The following is a 24,888-nucleotide window of genomic DNA, read 5'->3' as shown; positions in this document are numbered from 1 at the left end:
TAACTCTGACTTTTCTTTGGGTACGAAATAAATTAACTTTCATCAAGTTTTTCGGTGAGACTTGTTTCGTAATTTAGAAGTTATTGCAGTTAAAACTAGGTTGGTCATTTCTAGATGTGTTTCGTTTTCTATAAATCTTAATAACAAAAAATCTCAAAAAGGCATACAAATCAGTTTTTCCTTTGATAAGGAATTTTACGTTTGTATCAAGTTATTTTGAGTTAGTTTGTTTGGGACTTCCTTCAAGAAATCTAGTCCCACTAAAGGAATTTCTTATATCGTTGTGAATCTACTCGAAATTTTGGTGCAATTAAGTTCATTCTGCTTATTATCAAGTCTTAAAAATTAAGTTGTGTGAATTTAATTGAAACATTCGTCTTTTTAGGAGCAGATTTCTTATGAAGCTTAACAAAATTCTTTATACATATATTCCAACTATAAGCTAAGTCGATGATCCCGACTATCAGCTAAGTTTGAACAATGTGTTTCATTACAATATTCGTTTATTTGTATGCATATTATAACGATAGCGCAATTTTGGATTCTATGAAGAATCTATGTTTTACAAATTTTATTAATGAAAATAAAGTCTGCTGAACATAAGATTAATATTAGTTCCAATAACACACACTTATTGTGTGCAACTATCAAAGTAGAAAGATTGCAATTAATTTGAAGTATATAATACGAAAAAAAAGAGACTTGCCAAATTAAAAAAAAATGATTTTCATGTAAGGTTAGAAACCTTAAGGGATTTACGAAAATAGTCCAAATTGGACTACTATCCAAAAACCATAGGAAAACAAACTTTTTACAATACATACAAAAGAGAAGGCATAAGGTTAAATTTAAAAATCGTCAATTAATACAGGTTGTAGTGATAGATATAATTTATTTTATTTTTAAGAAAAATAATATTGAAACTTTAGCGACAACACAACATATCTTCAAATATTTGACAGATTCCAAATTAAAAATTTAGATAATTTCGTATAAAAAATGGGGTATTTTGTTGGCTAGTATCATAGGTTTGATTACTTTACAGGTGTGGTAAAAAGTCGCTGAATAAGCATATTGTGACACCACAAAATCACTCTAGAGACTTTGTTGTATGAACAAGATTGATGTCAAAAAACGCGTAAAGTTCTATAAGAAGGGGAGGTAGGGATTTTGAAATCTTTTTAATTCCAAATATCTGTATTTTGTTTCAATATATAATCAAATGAAGAGAGAACAATCTTTAATCTGTGTATTTATTTTACAAAACAATCAAACTTTTGGAATCACAGTTGGAACTTTAAATATGAAGAATAATTTAGTTCAGTTTAAATGCACTTCATTTCATCCCTAAAATTCCACAAAAAAAGCTTGAACATTCCAAAACAAACCATTGCCATCATTAGATATTCTTTTATTTATGAATTTAACATAAGATTGTGTTTTTTAATTACAACCCCATAATTTGTATTTATATGATTTGCGATCAGTGTAAATCTTATAGCAACTTTAATTGGTTCAACACTAGCACAGAATTATATATGTTCCACTAGTGTCAACTTAATCATCAGACTATTATTTGGATAGTTAAGTTTATTCATATTAGTTGAAAAACTTTCAAACTACACTTAGGTTAAAGCCTTGGTTTTTACCAGAACACAGTAGAAATATATATTGGATTTCTTTTGGCATTTTGCATCACTGCTTTAATAAACCATTAAAGTTATAACCAACAAGCTACTTTGAGTAATCTGGAGCTGTATTATAAGCACTATTAATAGCTGCCAGCCAAAGTGGTACCAAGTATTATCAAAAATCTCATCCAGTTTAGAAAGGACACCATCTGGTCCTAAATATTCAGAAAGGATTTGATTGAAAACATGAGACATACAAAATTGTAAGTTCAAACAACAATCAAGGTGATTATAATATAACAAAACAACTTCTTTTGTGGTGCTGCATATAGCGCAGATGCGTGGAATTACAATACCTAAAGAGAGGGACAAAAGCTTTGAATTGCTTTCAGACATTTACATGTCTTACATTTTTCTAGCGTTCAGCATAAATAATGAGAGTATAAAGATTGTGGTGGGTATAGGCTATTTTCTAAAATAGTATCACATTTGGTCAAAAAACAAAAACTTGTTCATATTTTCATTCTTTTAAACAATTTAAACAATAATTATTAAAGAATGTGTTGATTTGGCAATGGCGTCAATTAACTTCTTCTTGACTTGATGTTATCGAGAATTTTAAAGAGAAATTTAATTTTGGTAAGCAAATTATCTCTTATCATAAATAAATTAATAATCAGACTTAAGTTATTATTATTAGTTGGCTTGTAAAATTCAATAACATATTAGCAATATAGAGCAAAAAAAAAAAACAAATCAAAAACATGGTTTCTCAAATCATCATGTTTCAGTGGAAGAAAATTCAACAAAGATGCAATTCATCAAGTAATTTCATATACCCACACAGGTAAATAATTGGTAACAAATATGTAATAAAAAAATATTCATAAATACTATATTAAACTCATTTCTTTCGTCAAAATTAAAATTTAAACAAATTTAAAAATAATTATTAAAAAAAAAAGTACAAAATACGCATGCACTTTAACATTTTCATTTCCATTGTTGTTTACTTTTCATAAAACAAGCTAGGTACATAAACAAATATTTTAATTTTACAAATTTCTTAGCAAACAATATTTTTTTTTATTAAATATTGATTTCATATAAAAATCAAAATTCTAACAACAATGAAAATGGTTGTCTATTTTTCTACTCAAAGAGGATTCATTCAATTTCAAAAATAATTACATGTTTACTTTTATTTTTACAAAAAAGTTCAACATTAAGGTCTTGTTTTTTGTTTTACTTTTTTTCTGGTTTGGTTTAAAGAAGAAATACAGGGTTTCATTTTCTAACTACAAAGTTTTCTTTTTAAGAACTTAATTTTATAAAATTTAAAAAAAAAAATCAAAACATAAAAACAATAATAATAAGAAAATACAAGAAAATTCAACTTAAATGTACAGGTGTCTACAGCAAAAAAGGGATTACGATTACTATCACACATTTTCATATTATCGTTTTTTGTTTTTTGAACGATGCATTATAGGATGTATCTCATCTTCATCATCGTCTTCATCAACAATACAATGGGAACATGTCCAATAACTACAATACTTCAACTTCAACCACATCTCTATAGATGACAGTACCATAATGCATCCCATCAGGTAAGACGGACCTAAAAGAAAGGAACGTTATTAAAAATATTCAAATAAATACAAATATTTACAACATGGTAACCAATGAGAGAGAATGAGGAAACAACAAAGAAAAAACAAAACGAAATCAAAAATCACTCATGATCTGATGATGTCTCGAGACTGATGATGATTAGGAAAGGCACAATTTTAGAAGTGGAATTTTTAATTGGAATTGGGAAGGATGAGGACTTTTTATACCGACAATAAGTTGTTGCTTCTTTTTGTTGTTGTTTAAACTGAATATCAGAGAACAAAAAAGAAAAACAAATAAAAGTAACAATTGTTTTCATTTCTTTGGTTTTGTAATATATTTCTTTTATTTACTTGCATTTTGTATTATTATGTTTTTTTTTTTTTGGTTTGGTTTGTTTGAGTTATGTTTATATTAATAATAATCTTTTAAATTGATTTAAATAAGATTATAATTCAATTTTAAATTTAACATTAAAAAAGAAATTTGTTTGTTTTATAGCATTTTTTAAATACATACATTCATATAATTTTGAAAACATACGCTCTGCTCGTATATTCTTAAATTTACTTTTATTTTTAGTTAGTTATGAAATTTTAATTTATATTTTTGTTTGCTTTTTATCTAATATTTATATTTTACATTTTTTTTTTATTTTGAATATTTAAATTAAATATTATAAACAAGTAGATATTTTTTGTTTTGAAAATGAAGAAAACTAAAATAGAAAGATCTTGTTATGACTAGATTTTCATTGATCATTGATTTTATTTATTTATATTTTTAACTTTTTTTAAATTAAGTAATTGAGTTAAAAAATAAAATCAATATTAAAATTATGGGAATGTTGGTTTATAGTTTCCAAAAAAAAAACTAACATTTTTTTAGACAGAGAAACTTAAGATTACATCTTTCTTTCATCTTTAAATAAGAGATTATATTTTGTTTGTAAATAAATAAATATTTAATATAAATAAATAAATAAAAATTAAAATAAAATAAATAATATTTTCTAGAATATACTTTTATATTAGTTAATTATTTTTTTTTGTTTCTAATAATAAATATATGTTTTAAATATTACACTTTTTGTGTTGTTTTTTCATTTGACTAGAAAAAATGTGTGAGATCGATAAAATTCAAACATTTTAATTTTTGTTTTGTTATTTTATTTTAGTTTCTTCTGTGAATTCTTTCATTTCAAGAGCTCTGGAATGTGACTAGAACCAGTAAGAATAAGTCTTTGAAGTAGAAATCTCTTAAATAATTGCATTAAAATTCTTAAACAATATAAACATTTTTTAAGTAATAATAAAAATTAAATAAATAAAAAAAGATATATAAATGCGCATGCGTAAATAACTTAAATAGTGAGAGCTTGTTTTTATATTTGCTTTTGTTGATTTTTATAACCATCTTTAAGCATCTTGTTTCTTTATAACAAGCGTATAATGAGTGTTATCGGATTTGTCCGATTCATCACCAATTTTATCCCGGCATTTTGTATTCAAATGTCGCTTTAAATTGCTGTGCACATTTGTGGCATAGCCACAAAGTTTGCTGCAGAAAAACCTTGGGGGTTGACCACATTCGTTCTTCAAATGACACTTAAGGCTGTTCTTCCATTTATAGTTGCGATTGCAATTCTTGCAAACCCATGGCTTTTCAATATTCGCATTATAGATCATATCTTCGGAGTGTTCGAGGCTTTCTTTGCGCATCCTTTGGTTTTGTATGAGGATGCGATATTTCTTATCAGACGACATGCATATTTCTGTGTTGCCACTTGTTGTTGTGGCAGTGCCAACAGCAGCTACAGGAGTTGTTGTAGTAACGGTGGTTTCAGGTGGCAAATTCAAGCCGGCACTATCAACGATACGTTTTTTAACTGTCGATCGGTGTTTGTTCGAAGCGCTATACACACGTCGAGTATTAGTTCGAGTTGGTGGCTCTTTGCTCACAGCCATTGTCTCATCGTCACCGGTATCCGGCTCTTGTTCGGGTTCTTGATCATTAATATCGGCATCAGCTGTTTCTTCGTCGTCTTCGTCTTCGTTTTCGGGAGCTTCTTCGAATTCGGACTCTTCGATTTTGACCGAATCGAAAGCCCATGACATGGGACTGGACAGCTTAAGGTCATAATTGAATGGGTCATCAGTTTCGCTTTCATCACAGCTTGAACTGTCGCGTTCGAATTTGACTATAACTTCGGTTGTGTTATCGTCGACTCCATCATAAGTGCTATTACCGTCACCAGTTCCAGTTCCAGTTGTTGTTGTTGTGGTTGCTATATTATTACCAACACCAATAGAATTACAAGTAGCTATACCAACAGCACCACCATCATCAGTTCTTGTAGATGTTGAAGTTGTTTTTGTTATTTTTGGTGGTGTAGATGGCGTTGGTGGCGTTATTGATACTGTTTTATTATTTGGAATAGTTTTGTTATTGTTGTTAGTTTTGTTAGTATTTGTAGAAAGTCTAGTAACTCGCTTTCGTTTAGGTTCGGGAGCTGCAGGTTCCGGTTCTGGTACTGGTTCGGGTTCAGGAGTTTCTTGTTCGGTAGTTGTTATTGAGTCTTAATTTTAGGAATTAGTTTAGTGTTTTAGTAAGTTAGAATAGTTTTTGTTATTTTTTGTTTTTAGTTTTTGGTTATTTACATGAAAAGAGAGATAAAATGCAATTAAGTTAGTTACTGTTTTGATAAAGGTTAGATACAACTACAGATTTGGATTAGAGAAAGTGCTAATTGACAAATTATAAGAAATAATTGATTAAAGTTTCAGATCAGTATTTAAACTAAATGACTGATCTACTCCAATAAAAAAAGAATGTGGAAAATAAAATAAAAGAAAATTATATTAAAATACAAAGACAAAAAAAAAAACAAATAACAAAAGAAATAACTAAGAAAGAAATAAGAATAATAAAACTTTGTTTTTGTTGGTAAAAATTCCTTTTCTGACTGACTGCAGTTTGAGTTGTTGAGTTTTAAGATGCAGGAATTCTAAGGCGGGCACTTCTTGGGTGAACAATTCTTCTAGCACACAACCCAACCTATATTTTCATCGACGTTACATTAGCTTACTAAATAAAATATTCCATTAATTTGTTGGTTAATCCAAAGGTTTTTCCTGAAGCTTAGATGGATATGTTTGTAGTTAATACCGAAATTAAAAAATTTCCTCACACAAGGTCGGGGATTGCAGCTGTAAATGAAAATCTTCAAAAACTACAAAGTTTTTAATATCGTAAACATATTCTCTTAAATTCAAACTGTTTTTATTTTAGGAAAAGAAGGAGGAGGAATTTTCAAAAGAAAAAACTTATTTGTTAAGAAAATACCTTGAAACTTAACAATAGAAAAAAACATGATTTTGTTTCTGCATACGAAGAAAACGTTTACGAAATTAAATTTGTTCATTTCGCACAAAATGAAAGTTTTTATGCTGAAAAAATGAGAAAATCGATTCTGGACTCAGGTAGACGAAATCAAACAGAAAACAGCTTAAAAGTTGTTCACAGAGAAATATTTCAAACCAGCCCTCTCTTCATCCTTAAAGTGATGGTGAGCTTTTTTTGTAAAAGACCCCGGAGAGTGAATTCATGAATTTTATTTAATATACAGAAAAATAGGCACTTTTGTTTACCATGTGTCATAATTTACTTGAAGTACATGTTCTGAAAATCTGAATGGAATTTGCCCTACCGAAAACAAATAAGCAGACGTTTGTTAAGCGAAGCCCTAGTTCACTCCGGTCTTTAGCCCATTATTAAGTAAGCTATTAAGAAAATAAATAAGTTAGAAGACTTTTCGTTTTTAGTTTGAAAATTTCAAGGGTATCATATTTATCCAGTCACCAAAGAAAACCTGACCTTCCTTCTGCTCATTGCTGCGGAATGGATTACTTTTGAATAAAACATTATGATAACCAACTTGAATGCGCAATTATCAACTTCTTTAAAGTTCAATAATGGAATTAGTTTCGTTTTAGAAGATACAAATTCATTCTAATTTATAAAAAAACATAAAATTTCCATAGACCACTTTCATCTTCTTTTTATGTATCCAAGTTTGAATCGAGTCATTTTGTTAGTCAAACCAAACACCTTTCATGATAATTAGTAAAGAAACCAAAAGAAAATATATAATTTTAAATAAATTAAAAGAAACAAACAAACCAAATAAAATGAATAAACCAAATTATCTAAAACTAACATAAAATAAACATTAACATACCTTTTTTGTTGAAATGAAATGCGAAATAAATATTTATATATAAATAAAATTAAGCGAAATAAAAATATTTTTATTTTCTGTTCTAAAAAAATATGAAATTAATTGTAAAAAAAATATATAAAGGTAATAAAACCAATAAATGAATTTGAAAATAATAAACAAAAATAAACTGTAAAAGGAAAATGGATTAAAAAAATATATTCAATTCAAAATTGTACTCACTCGTAGAGTTGTTAAGAATAGATTTTTGTAAAATCGATTGATCTGCCAACATTAACCAATTTCGAACTCGAATTCGTGATTCGGTTTGTGCTGATTTTTGATTGGATGTTGTATTGGTGTCTTTTTGAATTGGAATTGGTTCTGGAACAGACTTGATTGCATTTTCTGAAAAGATACAAATAAAAAAAGAATATGTTAGTATAAAAATTGAAACGAACAACAAATGAAAATATTTAATTTAATGATGCGCACGTAGTTTTACTAACTCTTCTTTTTATTATTTTATTTATTATTACTTAAGTGTTCTTTTTTATTTTACCAAAAAAAATCAAAAACAAAAATTCTAACAAAAACACACTGTGAATTTTTTTAAATTACATAATTCTAGACAAAGAAAAAAAACATAAACAAAAGCAACTTTTTGTCGAAATTTGTGTGTGTACTGAACATCTAAGAAATTTTAGTATTTTTGTTTCTATTTTGATGTACTTACGCTTTGGTTAATTTTTAAAAAAAATTAAAATTAGGAAATTAAAACAATTCCAGTTTAAATAAAATGAAAGAACCAGTTGGTTTTGTTTTAAAACAATTTTCATTCTTCTTTTTCTTATAAGTTCATATTTTATAAAGTTGTTCTTACATTTTTATTTAACAATTAAATATTATATTTTAATTATTGTGTTTTTTTTTTAATTTGTATTTAATACAATAAACAAACATTTAAACATTTTCTGATTTTTATTACAATCAATATAATTTTCAAGTTGTACAAAATAAACATAACATAGAGAACATAAAAGAGAATAAAAAAAACAACTAATATTTAATGAGTATTTTTATTTTTAACATTTTTTTGTAAAATTTTATAAATTTTTTGTCTTTTTATTTTAAGAAAATGAAGCCAATACCTAATAACCAATATGCTTAAGAGAAAAAAACAAAAGAAATATAATAATATATATTACTATCATAAACACTTTATGTATTTTTAAAATTTGTTTATACAGAATTTTCTGAATATTCCCATCACCAATTTTATATTTTTTTGTCTTTTTAGTTTTCTTAAAAAAAATTGTCGAATTATATTATTGATTTTAACTCTTAAGTTTTCTTTTATATAAATTAAATTTTCTTTTTTAATAACTTTTATATAAAATTTCACAATTATTGAATTTGTTTAGAGCGAGTTATTTGTCTCGCTTTATTTTGTAAATACATATATATATAAATATCATAATATTTGTGAATAAATGTCAAACTTTTCTTCAAAAAACTATTTTATAATATAGAAACCATATTTTTGTTTTGTTTTGTTTTAATAAAAAAAAAACTTAAATATTTTTTGAACTTAAGTGAATAGGTTGTCTTTTAAAGCTTAAATAAAAAAAATAGTGGAATGTGATATTTTTTTACATAAATAGTAGGTATATTTGTATATACAATAAAAGAATTGTATAATATTGGACTGCCTATTTGTTTTCAGAGAGTCAAATGGATATTTACTTTTTCATAATGGAATGCTATTTATATGATACAGATTTCAAAGTTCAAACATTAAATACGACTACGTAGGGAATAACAAATTATTAAAATCAAAGTTTTTAACATTAAAACATATTTTTTTATAAATAATTTAAAAAAATCGACAAACACAAACTAAGTACCTGAGTTCTTTTTACTTTTTGTTTGTTAATAAACAATAAAAAAAATATTATAATAAGCAGCAAAAATAATCAAATATACATTTTGATTAAAATGTATATAAGAACAGCAAAAATTGTGATGTAATTGATTTTTCTTTTGTAATAAAATATGGCTGGGCGTTGTAATCAAATCTTGAAGATATTCAATTACTTTTTTATGTTTCTAACTAAAATTTTCTTTTACTTGTTTATCGTCATAATTAAATAGAAAAATATATATACGAGTAGTTTACATTCAAACAATGTAATTCATTCAATTAAAAATTAAATCTTTAAATAAAATTATTAAATATTTATAAAGATACCTATTATCTAGTCTAAGAAATTAAAAAAAAAGTTGATGTTCTTAAAATCTAAAAAAGGCACTTTATAGGAAACTTTATAATAATCATAATGTAGCATTCTTAGTAACATTTTTTTGTTTAAATATTTTTTTCCTGAATTGATTTTTTGTATAAGTTTCCACACAGCTACGTTAATTGTTTTTTAATTAATTAATTATAATTTTAAATAAAAGAAAAATGTATTGTTTTATATGACTTCGTCTTTTAATACAAACATTTAAAATAAAATATATATATATTCTATTTTTATTTTATAGTGTACTCGTATTGATGAATTTGAGGTAAATTGTTGTTCCCTTAAAACCTAAAGCATTTAGTTTAATTTTTTTATCTTTGTAAACAAAAATGACTGAATTGTTTGGTTGGGTTAACTTTGAGTTTAAAATTATACATAACAAAAAGAAAAATGAATATTATTTAATTTAAATACTTAATCGGTTTTATAAGTATGTTTATTGTTTGTGTTTTGATTTTTGTTGTATAATAAATATTCGGAATTTAAAATTATTTAGAGTTCATGTTGTTTATTTGTTTGTATTGATTTTAATTTTAAGATGGTAATAACCGACTAAAAAAATATTTAATTTTAAAGTTCATGTACACGGAATGTTTTTTTTTTTAGAGTTTTGAATAGAATGTTATTCTTTTCTCTTAAGTGCAGTACATTTTTTCGGGAGATTTTTTAAAGGCTAGGATATTCCTGTTTATCAAAAAATCGGGTTAAAAAGTGATGCTAATAATTTAAAACTTTTAGAGACTCATAGAAATCAGATTTCATTTTCAGAACCTAAGAAAAATATGTGTTCGATTTTTCAGTTATTGACATGATTAGTACATTGTTTGAGGCTTCAAGAATTTGTTTACATTTAATTTTGAAAAAGTGAATGCAGTTATATTGATGTCTGCATCTATTAATTGATGTATGACTCGACTGTTCTAATGTATAAATATTTTCTTATTTCATTATTTTTTGTAATTAATTTATTAATTAATTTAATTTGTGAATTTGTATGAAAATACAAATTTGACATTTTATTTAAGTCAAACTTTAGCGCCGATATGGTAAAAAAGTATTGAATCAAAAGTCTTTTGTTGATATTTCTTAATATATTATTAACAAAACTTGTATACAAAACTGGTTGAGGTTGTAAATACTAGATCTTGGTTGTTCAAGAGCGCTCTGCCACGAAATAAATTTATTTTGTATAGTTAAAAGTAATTTAAAATGTTCCTTTTCACATATAAATAAGTTAACCTTAAAAACCTCAAATTTAACCTATACAAAATGTAAACAAATATACATAGTTGATGAGTTATTCGTTGTTCTATTTTTCACCGAACCGAAAAAAACACTGTTCTTTAAGTGTAAACTAAAATTTTATATTATACGTAAAGAATGTTACTTCAAAGACACTGCCGGAGTAAACGGAGGCACCTTCAAAATAAAATTTAAATGTAGAAAAATGTGTATTTGTGAAAAAAGAAACATAGTATTAGATTTGTAAAATTTTGGGAGTACATTTTTCATATGCCAACGCAATTGAATTTGAAAACAATTATTTTAAGAATCAACGTACTTTCTTTTTTATTTCACTTTTGTATGCATTTAAAACATGATAGTCGTCGCTAAGGTAAAGGTTTTAATATTTAATTGCGTATCTCTAATCCATAAATCAACAAAAATCATATACTTTTAAACTATCAACTTTTTAAGATTTTCTGGTTTGGAAAAAGAACGAAACCCGATGATATACTGCACTTTCGATAGCTATTATTTACAAAATGTTAAAAAAATATATAATATATATAAACGAAAATTATTTTAATAAACAACAAACAAATTTGTTTAGATTAATAAAATTATTAGAAACAAAATAGGTTTTCAATTACATATTCTTAAACCTATTTAGAATATCACTGATTTACGTTCCATTTAATTTAAACAACTAAATAGCAAAAAATATATAATATAATAATATATAAATGTATTTATGTATATTTTTACAAAATATAAAAAAACAAGTGCCAATTAAAAACAAAAATTATACATACATACATGTATGTATATGTTATGTATGTTAACGCATATTGCTTTTGTTTCTCTGAGAATTTTGTTACTAATTTAAACAAAAAAAAATATTTTAGAAATGTATATGTTTCATTAAACAATTTGGCACATTAAGAATTTATTTTGTTGATTTATCATAATTTATCCCTGTGTGTGGTTTATATTTTATCGTCTTCGCCGACGGATGATGCAGTACAAAATCTTGGATTTTGATGAAAAAATAAAGGAAAAATAATTGTTTGTTTGTTTTCATTTTTGCATAGAGAAATTTTAAAATAAAAAAAGGAGAACTTTTTTCGCTTACGAAAAATGTTGGCTCAGCGATGTGGGCTCATCCCCACCAGTATAACTTTTAATATCTTCAAGTTTGATAAATTTCTCTTTGTGCATTCGCTCCATATGTCGTCCAATGTGCATTTTTTGCTTGGCTCGATACACACAGAACGGACACTGGAATTGAGGCTCTTTGCCACATTCCCACTTCTGATGGTTACGCAATGAGGATTTGAGTTTATACACTCGGCCGCATTCGGGGCATGGATGACCACCAATTCCACTGCCGCCCATGCTGCCACCACCAACAGACCCATTTCCGCTTATCAAGCTCGTCATGGCACTAAAGCTATTTAATAAGCTAATGTTGCACAGGCCTGAGGATTTACCATCGACCACTCCGCCAGAGAGGGCTGCAGCAGCAGCTGCGGCTGCACTCAGTGAATGGTAGTCGCTTGCAGATGGATTAACGTTATCGTTGTCATCACAATAACTGCCTTCGCCGCCACTGCTATTTGCGCCTTTATCGCTTTTAAACAACTCACACTCGCTGTTGGTGTTTTTGCGACTTTGGTGATGATGGTGGTGGTTGCTACTACTACTTATTATTGAATCTGAAGTATTGCCACAAGCGAGCATACTGGCACTGTTAGAACCACCAGATTTCCCTGGTTGGCCTACAATCGGAGTACTGGTGGTTATGGCATTGCCAGCTGAATTTTGATTATTCGTTGGCGTTGAGAAGACATTCGGCGATTTGCGATGTTGCTGATGATGAAGACGATCAGATGCTTGCACTGCACTCATAATAGTGGACGAGGATGAAGGATGGACTGGTGATGAGGTAGCCGTGTTTGTGAGTTGATGTTTGTCGATGGATAGATCTGTGGGGAATATTAAGGGATGAACTCCTTCGCGCAGCTGGGTGACTAATGGCATGGCTAAGCGGGCGTTCCACTCGTTCCACGTTAGACCGGCTATACGCGTAATACTTAAATCTTTAATTTTAGAATTAACATTTTTTGTTGGTAGTTGTTTTAGGTTGTTTTGTTCATTGTTAAATTAGATTTTGAAGTGGCAAGAAGTAGTAGTTGTGGGTGGTGGTGTTATGCAAATAATAGTGGTGGTTGTGGTTGGTTGTTGGAAAGGGTCACATGTATTTATTCATATATTTTTATATATGATTTGAATTATATTAATTGTAATTTAAATTATTACGTTGTGGATTTTTGGTTTTATGGAAGAAAAAAGAAAGAAACAAAAAAGGGAAAAACAAAAGTTAAAAAACAATTTAACTATAAAACAAATTAACATAAATAATACGAACAAATACACTTAAAATAAAATAAAATTAAATAAAATAAAATAAACAAAACTTAAAAACTAAAACAAATACATAATGCCTACATAAAGCTATAAATGTATGTATGAGTATTTTTTTAAAAGACATATGTAGGTATAAGAAAAATATGTTGGAAATAAGAAATAAATGAAAATCTATTTATGAATGATAAGCATATGAAAAGCAATAATTTTTATGAAATTTTGAAATGAATTAAAATTAAAATTAAATTGTTGATTTTTTTTGTATAAATAAATTAAAGCAAGCAATAAGAAGAAATTTTAAATAAGTATGTTTCCATTCAATTTGTTGATCAACTTTTTTTATTTACAAATTTATAAATAACTTTGACTAAATTTTGCAATATTTATTGTTAATTAAAATTTTAAAAAGAAATCATCCGAATTAAGAGTCATGTAGAAAATAGAAATGCAGTATTGTTTTCCATTTTCTGGCTCTGAAATATCTTGCAAAATAATTATGAGCATTTGCATTACAGTTTGCCAGAGACACAACTAAGGCAATTGTATGGAATTGCAGAAAACTGAGCCGACTTTGATTTTTATTCAAGCTTAATTTACATAGCGATGCAAATCTTTTAAAAATATTGGAGATATACATTTTGTTAAGAATTTTTTGAATAAAATTATAAAAACTTATAAATTCCTCATGAATAAGATCACAACATCTTATTTTTAGAGGCATAATATACTATACAAAGTTACACGGAATATTTTTCGGTTAGTCTTCATTTTTAAATGTTTGTTCAAGTATAAATAAATAAATAAAAAAAGTTGTAATCAATTTGAAATATTAACAACAGCAATTGCTTTGAATTAATTTAAAGTATGTAATAAAATAAGAATTCTAAAAAAGGGATAACAAATTAAAACAATAAAACATAATTAAATAATAATTAAAAAAATATATATTTGAAAAAAAGGGAAGCAACATATAAAAAAGGGATTTCTGACTTTTCGTTTACAAATCTCGAAATATATGTCCGTCTTTCAGTCGTTTTTTGTTCTTTAACAATTCGCATAAGCTCACTAAAGGATTCCATTTTTATTAATTTATTGTTTTTTTTTTACCTGAAAATACAAATATATTAATAAAAGCTATTATTTGTCTGTTGATTGTTATAAATAACTTACTTAAGTTGGAATTAAAATTTTACTCACAACTTTTTCAATGCAATTAAGCAACAAAAAACTGTTTTTCTTTCAGTGTCGTCGAAACCTAAAAAAAGAAAAATACGTTAGTGATTTGTCAGAATACTTAAATCTGGAACTTGATTTTTATTTTCGGAAAATAAAATAAACATGAAAAACAAAAATAAAAAGGGAATAATTTGGAGTATTTGGGGGAATGTTATGGAAGGTTCATCTTTAGTTTCCTGAAAATCAAAGACAAGCATAGTTAAATGAAAATGAAATAAAACACATTTTATTTACTTAATTATATTTTTCATTTCTTTTTAAGTTTTTTTGTATATGAATAAAACAATAATATTCACATTTTATATAAGTATGTACTATATATATATACGTATACATATATATATACTTTTAAATCATTTTATTTAAAAATAAAATATCTATTTTTTTCTCGATATTTTTTTTGTTCTATATAAAGTTATATTCTTTTTTTAGATCTGGAGTGTCATTAGATTTTTATAACAAAATAAAACTCCGCATAATTTTTAAAATAATATATTTTTTTTTTGTGTTTTTATTTTATGATAAAAATTCCATTAAAACATTATACATCCAATATATTTTTTTTTATATTTAGTACTTAAGACGAAAAAAAATAACACTTTCATTGACGACAAATATTTTATTTTCTCATTTTTGTTTTGTTTATTATTATATATTTTATATAATGATACTTTTTCTTTTTCCATAAACACACTTTAGTACAATTTTTGTAAAATTATATTTATATATTTTTTTGGCTTTTATTTACTATTATTATTTTTATTATTTTATAAAACTTGTGATTCAAGGAAAAACAAAATTAATAATTTAAAACTTTGTACAATGCGGATTTATTATTATCATTTTTATTTTTTTTTTTCATATTTCGACTTTACTAAAATGTATATCCTTTTTTATTTGTTTGTGCTTTAAGTTTAATGTAATTGCACAATGTTTTTTTTTTTTGGTGTGCTAAATACTTTTTTTATACACACACACACTTTCAATTTTCTATTTAATTCAGTTGTTTATTCTTATTTGTTGTTAAGTTTTTAATTTACGATTTATTTATTTTGTTTAAAGCCTCTAAGTGGGGGAAATTATTAAATGAAATGAATTGTGTTTGTACAAAAACAAAAAATTTATTTTAATATAAACTTACTAACAACAAAAAAAAAAGAAAAAAAAAAGTGTGTGAAAAAGCTTTCAGGAAAAAGCAAAGGTTCAAAATAATTAAAGAATTTTGAAAACAAAAATAAAATCATCAAGGAGTTGACGCCATCAAGCTATCAACTCGAAATTCAGCACTGAATAGAGGGTATTTAAGGGAAGCAAGTAATTTTATTTTAAAAACAAAATCGAATCATTGAAAGGATTTAAATTAATAAGGATAGAAAATATTTTGTATTGTACACTAACTAAATTCACGTATTAAGGGCTGTTAACTGTTTCATGATTTACTTCAACTATTTTCAACCCGTTTTTACACATTCTGGGTCCAAAGAAAGTTATTATAATTATTTTAAAAAATAGAATGCTCCTCTTTCTTCTTCAGTAATAATTTTGAAACAAAAATAAGATATTAAATTAATCATGGGATCACTTATACACATTTTATGCAAAGGAAAGAATATTTAACCAAATTAGAGCAATATTGTTTTCAAGTTGATAGTCAAGCAATTCGATTTCAAAGAATAATTCCAAAAAGGAGATATCATATACATTATTAAATGCATAGCTCTATTCTTTCTTGTCTTCCATAAAAGCAGTAAAACACTTAAAAAATCCCAAAATGAATTTCAAATGATAAATTTAAAAAAAAAAACCAAAACGAAAACCTTGAATACAAAATACAATTATATTACAAAAATCAATGAAAGTCAAGCATATTTGAAATTATTATAATTTTGTATGTTAATTAAAATGAAAAAGTTTTGAACTTTATAACTTATACATTATGATTGTTGTATGTATGAAAAAAATAAATATTTTTTTAAAAATTGTTTGTTTCTTAAACAGTTCGGCCTCGCCAAGCTTTGTTTTTATTAAAAAAAAAATATTTCTCTGAAACACGATTTGCACTTTGCTGTTTTTGTATGTTATTTAAAAAATAAAATGAATAAGATCAAAATATAATGTAAATTATTATAAAATAGGAATTACTTATATAAAAATAAAAACAAGAAAAAAAAATCTTAATATATATGTATATGCATATGTATTCTATAAAGATTTGTATATACTCAATAACATAAAAAATAACAAATAAAAAAATATTTATAAATGTAACAAAAATATGCAAATTAATTGATAAATTAAAATTAATTTAATGCAATGAGCTTCGAATGAATTACTGACCGTTTTCTTTTTTACATACAAAATATTAAAAAACACTTTGTTTATATTTGGAAAGGAAAAAGTTTTGTTGTTTCATAGAATTTCAAATCATCAATTATGCTTTAAAAAACAATATTAATTAAAAACTGTGTACAACTTATTTTGTTTGTTATTTGTATTTTTCTCCTAAAAACCTTGTGTCAGTTTTTTTATGATGGTAAAAATGAATTTAAAAAAAAAAACTAGTCAATAATCGTCCTTAATTTAAAGTTTGTGATATATTTTTTAATGATACCGTGACGTGCAAAAGAAACTGAACCCCAGGCCATTGAGTTTTAAATTTCATAAGATAGATAAAGGATATGCATTTTTGAAAGGTATGCTTAATTCAATTGTTTTTAAACCGACTTAAAAAAAAATATACCCGTTTGACAATGAATTATGAATAAAATAGGTAAAATGTAGTATCATAAATTACGCAACCAGACTTCTTTGGAAACAAGTCCTACAAAACACTATATTTATTTTAAAAAGTAGTTTTAAATTTACAGTTTTTTTGTTTAGGAGAAATTTCTAATGAAAAATTTTGTATTGAAAATTTCTACACATAACTTTATAAATTTTTGAGACCTATAGAATAACCTAGTCTTCAATAACTTTTGCACGGCAGAATACCTTTAGCTCTGAGGCTTTCCCTTTCGTATAATCCAAAAGAATTCTACTGTCTTTCTCTCGGGTCGGGAATGCGTTTTACATTCATGAAAATCGCTTAACAAATGTATTTCCGATGTGAGAAGAAAGTGGTATTCTTTCAAAATCTACGATACACATTTATTTGAAAGTTAGCGTTTTTAAGATAAAAAGATCTATTTTCTGTTTTTTTAGTTTACTTTTTTAAGTATTTTTTTTTATTCTTACAACTATTAAATTTAAAGTTTTTAACTCATCATTGATTTCTTAAATCTAATTTATGTTATTTTTTTTGTTTTACTATTTTTTCATTGTATATAATCATCTATAAAGTAAATATATAAGAATCTATAGATTTTACATTGTATTAACTATTGAAAAAGGAAGCAAAATATTAATTTTGAAAATAGAGGAAAAAAAAGAATATGTTAAGATATATTTGTATATGTGTATGAATTTATGTATTTCGCTTACTACTTGCGTCCGCGCTTGCTTTCCAATTGTGGTTTGTCCGGGTGATGTTTTCGTACATGAACACCGAGATTACCCCGCTGTTTTGCCTTGTACGAACAATGCGGACACGGGTGGCATGGTTCCTTGCCGCCACATTCGACATTCTCATGACGGCGCAACGTCGACTTCCAGCGATATTTCTTGCCACAATGCCTGCATATGTATTTGGTATCGCTCAGCGATGAATCGCTAAGAGTCAATTCGTAGGTGGTAGTGGAACTGGATGAATTTTCTTGCTTCATCGGTCTTGTTGTAAGGATGGTATAGCTCTTTGTTATGGTCGGTTCTTGATTGGATACCTGTTCCATGGATTCGTCGGTCTGTTGTTGATGGGATTGGTGAAGATTGTGAAGTTGCTGTTGTTGCTGTTGTTGTTGGTGTTGATGATGATGCTGTTGCTGATGATGTTCGGTAATTTGTTGTGTGGACTGCGTGGTATGGAGTTCGGTGATTTCTGTGGGCGCAAAACCAATGCCAATTTTTGTTCCATCCGGCAATTCGATGTCATCAATTTCAGCATACTTAACCAAATCGCTTATAATCGATGCCGAAGTCTGAGCATTGTTCAAATCGATTTCAGAAATTTCATATTTTGTTGTCTCATTGATGTCTTGATGATGATGATGTTGATGCTGGTGCTGGTGGTGTTGTTGTTGGTCTTGTTTTTCGGGTTCCATGTGTATTGTTGTTCCTTGAGGGCTTATGATTTTGCCACGGGAATACTTTATACGAGGTCCTAGATTTTTCGGTTCGATTTGAACACTTCGCAGACCGATTAGAGTGTTGATGGCTTGGGCATTTGCGCAGACAATGTTCGGATGGTGTTCTTGATGAATTTGGGGTTGGATAATTGTTGCAGTTGTGGTGTGTGGTACAGAAATAGTTGTGGTTGGAGTGACCTTTTTCAAATTGATTAGTTCTGTTTGGGGCAAAAAATTGTTATTGATATTTTGTTAGTAAAAAGTAGTACTACATAAGTTTCTTAAAATAAATTATATTAAAAAGGGAAAGTAATTAACACGACCTCCTACAGATTCTAGAAATGATTCCACGTTTTAGTAGCTTTAAACTTTTTCGAGTTGTTAAGGTTGAATTTAGATTATCTCCGTTTCAATCAAAACCATTTATGTCGAAAAGTTAAAATTTTATCTAGAGCTAGAATTTCAATTTTATTGGAACCAATAATCTCTTAGGTTTATTTAATAAGCGTGGTAAGACAAGGTTTTCAGAAATATTATTTTATTCCATATTTTCATCCTGAAATACTACAATCCAAGCGTTAGGATTCTACCCTAGTTGGGGTTTGTGTAGGTATGTATTGGTTTTGTTTTGAGAGGATATACATTTTTAAAAACTTATGAAGTATAAGTTCCGTTTAGAACAATTCAGTTCAAATTGTGATTTCGAAAAGATCACCTGAACATTTAAAATGGAACGTTAATCTAAATCGAATACATCCTTTTTAAAATCTCTGACAACTAAATTTAAATACAAAAATTATGACTTTAATTCAATTATGCGATTCTTGTCGAATACCGAAATATAAATAAATAGCAATTCTGCATTGCGGGTTTTGAATTTTCCTAAAATAAGTCTTTAAAAAAAACAAAACAAAATAAATAAATAAACTTACCACATTCCGCTGAAGGTAATTTAATAGCATGACTTGTTGTTAATGTTGTCAATGTTGGCTTAACTTCTCCCAAATCTTGTACCTCTGTAATTTGGGCATGGCCCGTGGCTGCTGACACATCAACTCCTCCCGATTGATCATCATCTGTTGTAATTTTTGTTGATGTAACATTACTCAGTTTCTTTACATGCAACACAAATCCATCTTTATTTTGTGTTATGACAATATCATTGCTTTCCAATAAGCAATCATCCAATTCAAATTCTTCTGGTGTTATATCCGTTTGTTCACTTTTATCATGTTTAACTATTTTAAGGAAAAAATTCAAAATAAATTAAATTAGTATTTTTAAAATGTATTTATAAAGTTTAAAAAAAAAAACAATACAAACAACATAAACAGTCTTTATATGATACAAAACTTACAATAAAGCAATTACCAAATGTTTGTTTATTTAAGTAAAAAATATAAAAGTCAAAATTAAATTGCAGCAGTTTTCACTTTGTTAAGACCGCATTAATAAATATAAAACATTATTTAACTTTATAACATATCAACAGTCCCATACATAATATTTTAGTACTAAACAAAAGTGTAAACTACTTGAAAAGATAAACGTATTGAATTTCATTTATATTTTATATTAAAAAAATTTGGTTAGTTAAAAATCATTCGGTAACCTTTAATCATACCTAAGTAATAAAAATTATATTAATTAATAGTTGAAAACAAAATGTATATACTTCTCCTGTTTTAAGTTATGCCTATTTTATTTTAAATTATAATGTGTTCCTAATCATATTCAAAACAAACAAAAGAGCAAAAGAGAAAATATGTAAAAATTAAAAAAAGCTTTAGCACAATTATTATCTTCTTCTTAGGAATTTAAAGAGCAATTATAATTATTGGTGAAGTATTTTTTACTGTAAAGTCCTAGCAACAAGATGTTTAGAGTTTTGTATATAACATGTGAATTGTAAGTTCTTAAATTAAATTACTACTACTACTAGTTTTATACCTGAATAATACACCAATTAAATTTCACCTTTACTTAAATTTTAATTACAAGGAAGGATATGGTGCCAATATATGAGAAGATAATTCTCAACTAAAGCTTTATTTGATATTAAATTTTCATTTTGTTAAGTTATTTTAAACATAAATAATGATAATATGACATATGAACAATAAAATATAATTAAGTTCAAATAATGTAATGAATTTAAAAATTGTATCTTGTTTTTAACTTAATTTAATAAATCTTAAAATAAATCATATACAAAAATAAAACTACAAATTTTATTTTTAAAATAAAACCCACTCTATCACAAGTGCAATTTATTTTCTCTTATTTTATTCTTAATTCTAAGAATTTATTTTTTAATAAAGTTGTATTATTAAATAACTAATTAAAACATGACTTAATTTCTTTATAAATGTTTTCTTTTTTTTTTTCTTTGTTTAACATAACTCGAGATGGTATTTGGCTTTTTATAAGATCATCATTCAAATTAATGGCAGCTTCATCAGTTTATATGAAATAATCAGTTGTTATTATTTTCATCATCTGAAATTTTAAGATTATATTCATGTTTCTTTTGTTGTAAGAAAATACAAAACAAAATATTGCAAAAGATTTGAATAATTTTTTAAATTGCGATTGATGTTATTTTGTTCTATGTCGATAATTAAAACGGAAAATGATTTTAATATTTTTTGGTCTTGGAGGAACTTTTAAATTTTGATTTAATGTTGTGTAAGACCCGATCAGCTTTCACTTGTAGAACACTTAAGATAGTGGTTGTGCAAGAAAGGTGCTGTAATGATTTTTATTACAAACTATGGTAATACACTTATTCTCTTCTTAGTCGAATACGAGCTTTTTCATAATATACTGAATCGAAACAAAAAATCTACCGTTTTATTTGTCACATGAAATGCTATTTTTATCAAGTTATTATTTACAAAAACAGCAGTTTTGAAGTGAATTATCAGGGGTACCCATTTTTAATTCTTCTTAAATAGGCATTTCAATGTTGATATGTACACTTATGTGTAAACGTTCATCTTATGTAAACGGTTTTAAAAAGTTATTGAATATTACGAAATTATTAAATTACACTTTTAAAAAATTAGTCAAAAAGTATTCAAATGTATTCCAAGTTCTGAGTGTACATTTCGATTTGTTTTAATATTTGAAAGATTGCAGAAATGTTTCTACTAACGATTTAATGAGGTGTTCAAGTTTTAAACATCAAAGCAACTTAAAAATTATCTTTTGCTTTATGTCGTTATGTACAAAGTTCGAAGAACTTAGCTCATTTATAATATTTATTTACATTTTATGCTCAAAAATACGTTTTTTATTTTGTCGTGATAAATTGTTGCTATATGTAGGTTATCATCACTCCAGAGATCCATTGAAACTATGATGATGCCATCTTTTCTTTTGTTGCATCGTCAATTTCAAATCATTTTTTCTATTTTGAGACAATATTTGTTATTGTTGTTGATATTTAGAAGACTTGGGATGTTGTGATTTTATGTGAGAATTCAAACTATGCCGATATCTTGTCACATATGAACAATATTTACAACTCTGCGATGGATTAATGCCACATTCAAATTTCAAGTGTCTCGATAGATTTTTTTTATATGTGTATCTTTTATTGCATTGTGGACACATATGATTAGCTATTCTTTCGCTACGGGGATGAAGTCTTCTTTGAGATCTTCCGATATTATTTAATGATGTGACAGATTTAATTGATATCGTCCAAGGTTCTGAAATTTTAGAAAAAAGAAAGAAATATATTAGTTGAATGTTTTTATTTTTCGTCTTGGCGACTAAAATTTTTTTTTTTAATAAATAAATTAAAATAATATAATATGTTAAACATAGAAGAAAATAGGAAGGATATTATATTAATAAAAAAAAAAACTATTTTTAATGTTGTTTGAATTATAGTATACCTACGTTACTTGTGCTCTTTTTATTTTTTTATTTATCAGTTTTGTCGAAATACTTTAAATAAATTGCCTATGAACTTAAATACATATTTTTCCTTAAATATAGACAAAGTAAATAGCATAAAGCAAATTGTGCATGAAAAAGAATGAAATATAGTTAATGATAATAATTATAAAACTACATTACTCTTACCAATTTAAGACAAATTACTTTTGAAATCTTTTTATTGTTTTTTTTTTCTTTTAAGATTTAGAACATGTTTTTATTGTCTTTGGGATTTAATTGTTATTTTGTAAAATCAAATTAACTACTGTTAAGTTTTAGCAGTTTTAAGTTTCTACAAGTTGATTTTTTATTTATAAGCTAAAACTCAAAGTTTAATTTATATTTTATATTTAGGTTATTAGTATTCCTGATACATATTTTTGTGTGTACATTTATAGACTTAGTGGTTGATGCAGCTTTCTTCAGGTTATGTGAGAAATACTGAAAAATAAAAAAACAATCACCATCACCATGTTTTTAAAAGAAATCTTAATTTACACAAATTAGATATTAGTTTTTAAACCGAAAGACGTTTACTAATAGATACGAAAATTATTTAATTTTTGTTATTATAATATTAATATGATGTTCCGCTTAACTTTAAAACTAAAAAGGTTTCCCACAACACGAAGGTTAAGAAAAAACATTTTAAAAGTTCAATTCTGAAGTAAACGTATCTACTTGTTTTTAATATTATCTGAGAACAATATCGATATTGTGATGTTGTTTGTTTTTTTTTACACAAAAAAAAAACAAGAAAAATTAAATAAATCAAATGCATAAACATACATAGATTTTTTTAATTTTTTAGTTTTAACTTTGATTTTTGAATGCAAAAAGCTTTCATGACCAAAATTTTAAATTGGCTGAAAAAATAAAAAAAAAAAAATATTTTAACAACTTAACAATAAATAAATATAAAGATTACAGTTCAGGAAATAATCCTAATTCATTCAACAAAAATCAGTAATATTGAAATTTATCCTAAATATTTATTAATTTAATATATTAAATTTTAACTCATCTTAATTCTAATGTTAGAAGTTAAAGTGTCAGCCAAAAAATTATAAAGAAGAATGCTATTCGAGGAAGGACCATAACCAAGGAGCTTATATTTGCTTAACTTGAGTGATTTATAAGTGTTGGGGTTACAATACAAAGGCTCTAAGTTTGGCCAAACAAAATTGGAAGATGGTTATGATCCATTTTCAAAGTTATTTGCGTTTTGAATTTTGTTATTCATTTTCAATAAAAAAAATATATATCTTCTTTATAATCTTTACAGATTTAAGTGCTATTTATTTTTGAAGTCATAAAAGAAAAATATGAAACGTTTCAGTTATGGGTTTTCGGAATCTGCTTTTAAATTATATCACTTAAGAGAGAAATATATTTTTTCTATGCTTATGTTCTTGTATAATTTTCAAAACTTCGTTCGTAATAATTAATATTCACGAAAATTAAAATAGTAAAAATTCTTCAAAAAATCTATTAATATATTTTTTATATACATAATTTACAAATTGTTTATATCCTGAAATTTGAATTAACCAGTAAATTAAAAAATTGCAAAGAGATCCTCGAGGTTCTAATAATTAAGCGATTGATTTTAAGCAAAGCAAGATCAACAAAAATCATTTTTTAAATTGACAAAGTTACATTTAATACACTTATCTTACATAAGTACTTAATCAAAAATGGAACAATTAATTACACGACTATTAAAACATTATTTTAATATTAAAAATATATAGCAAAAGCCAATACTCCAAAAGCATTATTATTAAAAGTAATACCGATCTGATCTCATTTTCTGTAGATTTTGACATTCATGTGAAAATATGATTCCTGAAACGCTAATGAACAGTATACGGGTGTGCATAGAGTTGATTGGTAGATAGATTTTCTTTTGAAATATTTTAATGCCATTTACCTCCAAATTTTATCAGCTCATAATCATCGACAATAAGAAGTTATAAAATAGGGACAATTTATATTTGGAATCTTTGTTGATAAAATTATTTTTTTCCATTAACATTATAAGAAAGCTGTGGAATAAA

The 24,888-nt window shown here is 26.0% G+C and overlaps 1 protein-coding gene across 6 annotated transcripts in view; it reads right to left on the bottom strand.

The window, feature by feature from the left end:
• LOC129951149 (longitudinals lacking protein, isoforms F/I/K/T) overlaps window positions 1-24,888 on the bottom strand; it is a 125,746-nt gene that overhangs the window by 16,785 nt on the left and 84,073 nt on the right. Inside the window, exons 7-9 of one of the 6 annotated variants that reach the window (XM_056063165.1) lie at window positions 19,813-20,118; window positions 18,141-19,098; window positions 15,414-18,037 (exon numbers count right to left, since the gene is read on the bottom strand). The exons of 3 other annotated variants lie outside the window; for them this stretch is intronic. In XM_056063165.1, the coding sequence (XP_055919140.1) occupies window positions 18,034-18,037; window positions 18,141-19,098; window positions 19,813-20,118 (1,268 nt within the window). In that variant the 3' untranslated portion in view covers window positions 15,414-18,033. Of the gene's footprint in view, window positions 1-4,306; window positions 5,827-7,710; window positions 7,876-11,832; window positions 12,027-12,129; window positions 13,097-15,413; window positions 18,038-18,140; window positions 19,099-19,812; window positions 20,119-24,888 lie in introns of those variants that run through there. 2 more of the 6 variants (XM_056063163.1, XM_056063168.1) reach the window with 2 other exon arrangements.

The sequence above is a fragment of the Eupeodes corollae genome, chromosome 3, assembly GCF_945859685.1.
Source record: "Eupeodes corollae chromosome 3, idEupCoro1.1, whole genome shotgun sequence".
NCBI classification, from domain to species: Eukaryota; Metazoa; Arthropoda; class Insecta; order Diptera; family Syrphidae; genus Eupeodes; species Eupeodes corollae.
The sequence above is the reverse complement of the archived record's forward strand: the minus strand, read 5'-3'. Positions and strand labels throughout refer to the sequence as shown.